This window comes from Coloeus monedula (assembly GCF_965178545.1).
Source record: "Coloeus monedula genome assembly, chromosome: 17".
Lineage (NCBI taxonomy): Eukaryota > Metazoa > Chordata > Aves > Passeriformes > Corvidae > Coloeus > Coloeus monedula.
Genome location: NC_138797.1, coordinates 8,253,276 through 8,259,782, shown reverse-complemented (window position 1 = coordinate 8,259,782; position 6,507 = coordinate 8,253,276). Strand labels below are relative to the sequence as shown.

Here is a 6,507-nt window from a genome sequence, read left to right as displayed (position 1 = left end):
TCTGCCTCCTTGTTCCTGCTAGCCCCAGGAGACCTCTCACTGCAGACAGCTGAACCGGAGCCACTCAACTCCCCCAGCAAAGAAAAGCCAAAGCTCACCGGAATGCTCTCGGAAAGAAGAGCTCCTTGACTTATTTAGAGAGTCACAATTCTCGTTTCCATGGTTCATGGAGCCTTATGTCTTCCAAACATATTTTTCCCGCCTCATCACTCCAAAATCTAACTTCTCCAACAGGGTGGAGAGGTAAGTTAGGTGGTCTATGCAGCCTCACAAGTCACCTTTCAAAATAAGCTGCATCTAAATGAGGTAACAGCTGCTTCTCACAGGAGGGGAAAAAACACTCAGCCAAACAGAAAAGCTCTCAGTTCTGGGCTAGCAAGGCTTTCAGTGGCATCTGAGGGTGGTCTGTGATCAACAGGCATGGGAAACAGCTCCTTTTGGGATGATCTGAACAGCTCCTGCAGCAATGCAGGCAACAGCTGCTACCTGGAAAACAGCATGAGGGTCAACTTCACCCTCCAAGAGCAGGCAGCTGATTTCTACGTTGTCCTGCCTGTGATCTACTCTGTGATCTGTGCTGTGGGGCTCACAGGCAATACTGCTGTCATCTATGTGATCCTCAAGGCCCCCAAGATGAAGACTGTGACCAACATGTTCATCCTGAACCTCGCTATAGCCGATGACTTGTTCACCCTTGTCTTGCCCATGAATATTGCCGAGCACCTCCTCCGCTACTGGCCCTTTGGGGAAATCCTCTGCAAGGTCATCTTGTCCATAGACCACTACAACATCTTCTCCAGCATTTATTTCCTGACAGTGATGAGCATAGACAGGTACCTGGTGGTACTGGCTACAGTCAGGTCCAAGAGGATGCCCCATCGCACGTACCGAGCAGCCAGGATTGTCAGCCTGTGCATCTGGATGCTGGTCACCATCATAGTCCTCCCTTTCATCATCTTTGCCAATGTCTATACCGACGACCTGGAGATCAAGAGTTGTGGTCTCAATTTCCCCAAGCCTGAGAGGTTTTGGTTCAAAGCCAGCAGGATCTACACCCTCATCCTTGGCTTTGCCATTCCGGTATCCACCATCTGCATCCTCTACACCATGATGCTCTACAAGCTGAGGAACATGCACTTGAACTCCAATGCCAGAGCCCTGGACAAAGCCAAGAAGAAAGTCACCATTATGGTCTTCATAGTCCTGGCTGTGTTCCTCTTCTGTTGGACTCCCTTCCACTTGGCCACCATCGTGGCTTTGACCACTGACCTACCCCAGACCTTCATGGTCATTGGAATATCCTACTTCATCACCAGCCTAAGCTATGCCAATTCATGCTTGAATCCTTTCTTGTACGCTTTCCTGGATGACAGTTTTCGGAAAAGTTTCCGGAAGTTGCTGGAATGCAGAACTTCTTGAACAGGGGGTTGGGGATGGCAAGTCCCTGCCCTCCCAGGGCTTTTCAGGGGCAACTTTGCAGACTGGAGGGGCAGCCAATGAATGTACAATGTCCTTTCTTTGGTTTACATGTAATGTGTGGCCTGTTTATAATCCTCATCAGCCACAGGGTTTGTCCTGCCCACTTGCAACTCTTGTATTTCCCCTCTTTGCTCCTACCAGCTTCTCAGAGCTGCATTTCCATACCCTCATTGTTAATTGCACACTCTGAATTATTAAGGACAGAACATTTCCTTTGCAGGGGTGTACTGCTGCAGAGTGGTCCTTTGTTGCCATCTGCTGTACAGCACAGGCAGCCTGGAGACCAATTTCCAGATGAGTGCAAAGCTCAGTTCTTCATCACTGTGTTAATAGGGAGGATTGTTTAATGGAGCAGAGCTAATGAGCACTTTCAATGAAATATCAATAAAACAGACAGAAGATGAGTATTTGGGAGAGAAACTATTTTCATGTCCATGTACGTTCCTGTGTGTTTTGCATTCTTTTGATTTTGAAGGATGTCCATCTTCCACCCCACCACAAATTTCCTCTTTTCTTACTTGTTAAATTTAGACCAAAAGGAAGATTTGAGCCTCAAAAATAGAGTTAACAACACACCATACAAATACTATGATAACTGTGGGAATTTGTGTTAGAAATTATTTTGAACTAATTGTTCCTGTTAAGTGTCAAATACATATTTATTTAAGAGTGAGTAATGAAATAAACCTCCTGGGGGAAAAAAGAGACTGGTCCTTCTTTCACAAGAGAAAATTTATGCTACTTGTGCCATTTCTTTGCTATATATGTTGCATTTTGCCTATTATAAAATAAATCACAGTAGGTTTGTAACAAAATTGAGGTGTTTGGTAAGCCACAAGAAACACTCCAGTGAGCACTGCAGATAAAATTTCCTTCTTTCACAGATAAATAGTCAAAACACTTGGATATAACCAGGACTTGAATGGGAGAGTCTGGAGATCAGAAACTCCATATTGAAAGCTTGGAAACCTCATTCTCACACCCTTTAGCCCTGCAAGGTTTATGTGTTACTGGTTTTGGGAAGGCTGTCTGAGCTAAAATATTTCTCTCGAGCTTTTCCCCAGTCCCCAGGTACCAAGCTCGGCTCTTACCTGTCAAAATTCCCCCAGCAAAGTGCAGAACAGGTAAAACTAAAGAAGAGGAGGCTGCAGTTCTCAGCTTAAATGGGCTCTCAGAGGGTGGCAATGCGGGTGGAGACTCCGGGTTGCAGTTTTCAGTTTAAATGGGCTCTTAGAGGGTGACAGTGTGGGTGGAGACCCCAGGTGAGGCTCCTTGGGGCAATTCAGTGCCCTCAGCACCCCAATGCCAAAACTGAAAACCCTCAATACCTCATGGTGGCAATTTAATTTTTAGAAAACTAAAAACGGATGTACGGGTGCAAGATCACTGTGTTGCCTTCTCCATATTGAAGGTGCTAACTTTGCGAGAACAATGAAGGAGAACACATTCTTCCTGGTGAAACTTCGCCAGGAATTTGGCTTTAGCATGGTTGCCACCTGCTGGCAGTGGGCTTTCCAGGTGGAAAAACCTTTCTGCGTGAGAAATCTGACTCAGATTATGTCACCTCTCACAGAAGCTGCCTAATTAGCTGCAACATCGCAGTTCATTGGCATTGGGGCCCTAGGAAAGGCAATAGATTTTATTAGGTGGTTAAACTACTGCATTACATTAGATGGAAAGGATCTTTTCAGTGTGAGTCACCCCCTTTCAGAGCTGACAGTGACATTGTTGGAGCTTTTCTGTAAATCACAAGTCACGACAGTCACAGAATCACAGCATAGCTCAAGCAGGGTCATCCAGGGCAAATTTCCCAGCACCGTGTCCAGTTGGGTTTGAATGTCTCCAAGGACGGAGATGCCACAGCTACTGGGGACAGCCTGTTCCTGTACTTCACCACTCTAACAGTGAGTTTCTTTCCTATGCTTGAATGGAATTTTCCACATCTCGGTTTGTGCCTCCTGTCCTGTCACTGGACATCACTGAGGAGAGTCTGGTTCCCTCCTCTCTGAACCCTCCACAGGCACTTAGAGAAATTGTTTATATCCCCTGGGCCTTCCCTTTCTGAGCACGAGCAGCGCCATCTCAGCATCATCCTGCTGCACGCATGATTCTCTCCGTGTAAAACACGGAACGCATGAGTGCTGGCTCCTCTTTTGGGGTGCCAAGCTCCAAGGGGAGACGGATTTGCATAGGCCGAGGTCTCCTCCCGTGCTCAGGAGGGGCTCCAGCTCCCGCGGAGCCCCGAGGAGGCCGGTGCGAGCCCGGCCGGACGGTGCGGTTCAGCCCGGCGGGGCGGTGCAGTTCAGCCCGGCGGGACGGGGCGGTGCGGGGCGGTTCAGCCCGGCGGGGCGGTGAGCTTCAGTCCGGCGGGGCGGGGCGGGGCGGTGCGGTTCAGCCCGGCGGGGCGGGGCGGTTCGGTTCGGCCCGGCGGGGCGGAGCGGTGCGGTTCAGCCCGGCGGGGCGGGGCGGTTCAGCCCGGCGACGCGGCGTGGTTCAGCCCGGCGGGACGGGGCGGGGCGGTACGGTGCGGTTCGGTTCAGCCCGGCGGGGCGGTGCGGTTCGGTTCAGCCCGGCGGTGCGGTGCGGTTCAGCCCGGCGGGGCGGGGCGGGGCGGTGCGGTGCGGTGCGGTTCAGCCCGGCGGCGCGGTGCGGTTCGGTTCAGCCCGGCGGGGCGGGGCGGTGCGGTTCGGTCCGGCGGGGCGGTGCGGTTCAGCCCGGCGGCGCTGAGCGGCACTGTCTGCTTTCGGCTCAGCATCGCTGCATCTCCCGCAGCCGGCTCAGCCTGGCACCCTGCTCCTGCGGGGAGCCGGCAAACGCGGGGTGCCCGTGCCCGGGCAGACCCTCGGAGCACAGCATCCGAGGCCAGGCTGCTTCGGCTCCATCCGGGAGAGCAGAAAACACCTCCAAGGAGATGCTTGCCCACTCCCAGCGCAAGATTCCCCCAGGGAAACCCCGCACGCCAGCTCATTCCTTTGAATTTCCTCCCACTGCTGGGGTTGGCTTGTCACACCAGCCCACATCAGCTGCAGCTTAAAGACTGTAAGCGGGGAAATAAACCCCATTAACGATTCACTGAATAAATCCCCTCCTAAAGCAAACATCCCGTCTGGGGTCTGCAGGGTCGCAGGACGCTGAATTAGGGACCCACAGGGCTCCCTCCTGTCCTAACCCCTTCCCAGCCAGCCATGCACTGTGCAGGGAAGTCAGCTCAGCCTAAAAGCCGGGGAAATTTCCTTCTGGGACAGTCCGGGATGTGTTAATGAGTGCAGAGGTGCGGTGCAGCCACGCAGCTCCCAGGACACAACAGGAGTTCCTGCCCACTGCAGCAGCAGCAGCAGCAGCAGCAGGTTCCTGCTCCGGGAAGGAATCGCCTTCCTCGTTCTGTCACACCCACGAGGACACGGCCGCGGAGGACTCTGCTCCATCATCCCTGGGGTCATTTCCCGTCCCAGAACCGGAATTAGGTTCATACAGGGCTCGTATTCCCACTGCAGGCTTTCAACGCAGGCATCTGAGCTGAGGCGGGGGATCGGAAGCAGTTGTTGCTTTTGAAGTCTTCGTGCCGCAGCAATATTGGCTGTTTGGATCAATTGTCCTCATCCGAGCTGTGCTGCGGCTTGTTCTCCCGGGGAGCGCTAATCCCCTGGGTTTTAGGCAGTCTCACACTGCCTCCCTTAAGGCTGATCACGATTTTTGGGTGAGAAATAATACCCCACTGAGAGTTAATGGCCCACCTCTCAGAAGCATCTTTACGTGAGAAAAAGACAAAAATAAAACATGGTTTAGTGGTTAATGTGGTGGTGTGGCTGAGCTGATACTTGGACTGGTTGAGCTTCTCTAAACGTAATGATTCTATGGTTCTATGATATCAGGCACCCTCAAAAAAAAAATCTTTCTAAAGAATCCCCTGTTGAAAAGCCACATGCCACATTGCCACATTTCCCTCCCTCCTCCTTCTTTTGACTGCAAGCAAGGAAGAGGAGTTGATTTAAAGGCAAAGGCCAAGAGTAGTGTCAGTAAATATTGCCATGAGTCCTTGTTGGCATTTGTGTTTGGTAAGTGAAGATGCAGAGGGAAGGATCAAAGCTGCCTGAATGGCTTTTAATTACAAGCCTCGATTGTTCTCTCAGAAAAATATTGCAGTTATCTAACAAAGCTCTTCGAGTGGAATTAGACACTAGTCCCAAGCTTCAAGAGCTGTTCAGTGGCTATTTTCTCCCTTAAAAAAAGTAGATTTGATGTGTAGATAAAAACCAGGCACTCTCTTCAGTGCCTACAGCCAAGTCTGATGCTTCCTGGATAAACAGAGGATGGGAAGCTTTCCCCATGAGGAAGTGAACAGCCTGGGGTGCACCAAAGGCTGATGGTCACTCTGCTAAAGCCCCCCACCACAGTGTTCCCTGGCTGGGTGGGGTGGGGACTCCAGGTGCTGCCACCCATGTGGGAAGGGGGAGTTCCCTTTGGGGGGTCAAATAAACTATAGTTTGGGATCAAGACCTTTGACAGCAGGCAACCATCCCCATTTTCAGTTTTCCTGAGATGTGTTTTCTTTCCCTGTCTTTCACCAGGATTTCTGCACATGTCCACCACCTCCCCGTGCCTCGATGCTTCTCCTGCACAGCTCGTGCCCCAAGTGTAGGACACCTTGGGAGTTTCTAAGGTCCAAACCATCCCCTGTACAAGACGCGATAAACCAGCTGAATAAGGAAATCAGGGAAATAAGGATTCAGTTTCATAAACTTAACCCTCAAATGAGATCAGAGACTGGTAATTAATAAAGTCAGATTTCAATGCAATGAAAAATCTCCCCTGAGACCCAGCCTGCTGCTGCTCAGCATTGATGGAAATCTTACGGATGTAATTAAATTTCCCTTATCCGTGTGATGGATTCAGTGGGATCCTTCCTGCCGTGGTCACACCCAGCTGAGCTCCTTCATCCATGCTGACCAGGAGCTGGTATGTGAAGCTGACGGCCACCATTTCATGATGCATGGGGCAGGTCAGAGCCAACAGCTCACAGAATCACAG

General features: G+C 51.1%; 1 protein-coding gene across 1 annotated transcript; it reads left to right on the top strand.

Annotated features, from left to right (window-relative positions):
* Window positions 1–420: 420 nt before the first annotated feature.
* On the top strand, window positions 421–1,419 carry NPBWR2 (neuropeptides B and W receptor 2; the record flags this gene model as incomplete). Its single annotated transcript, XM_082293031.1, has 1 exon — window positions 421–1,419. One exon carries the CDS (start codon window positions 421–423, stop codon window positions 1,417–1,419), a length of 999 nt encoding a protein of 332 aa, XP_082149157.1.
* Window positions 1,420–6,507: the final 5,088 nt, after the last annotated feature.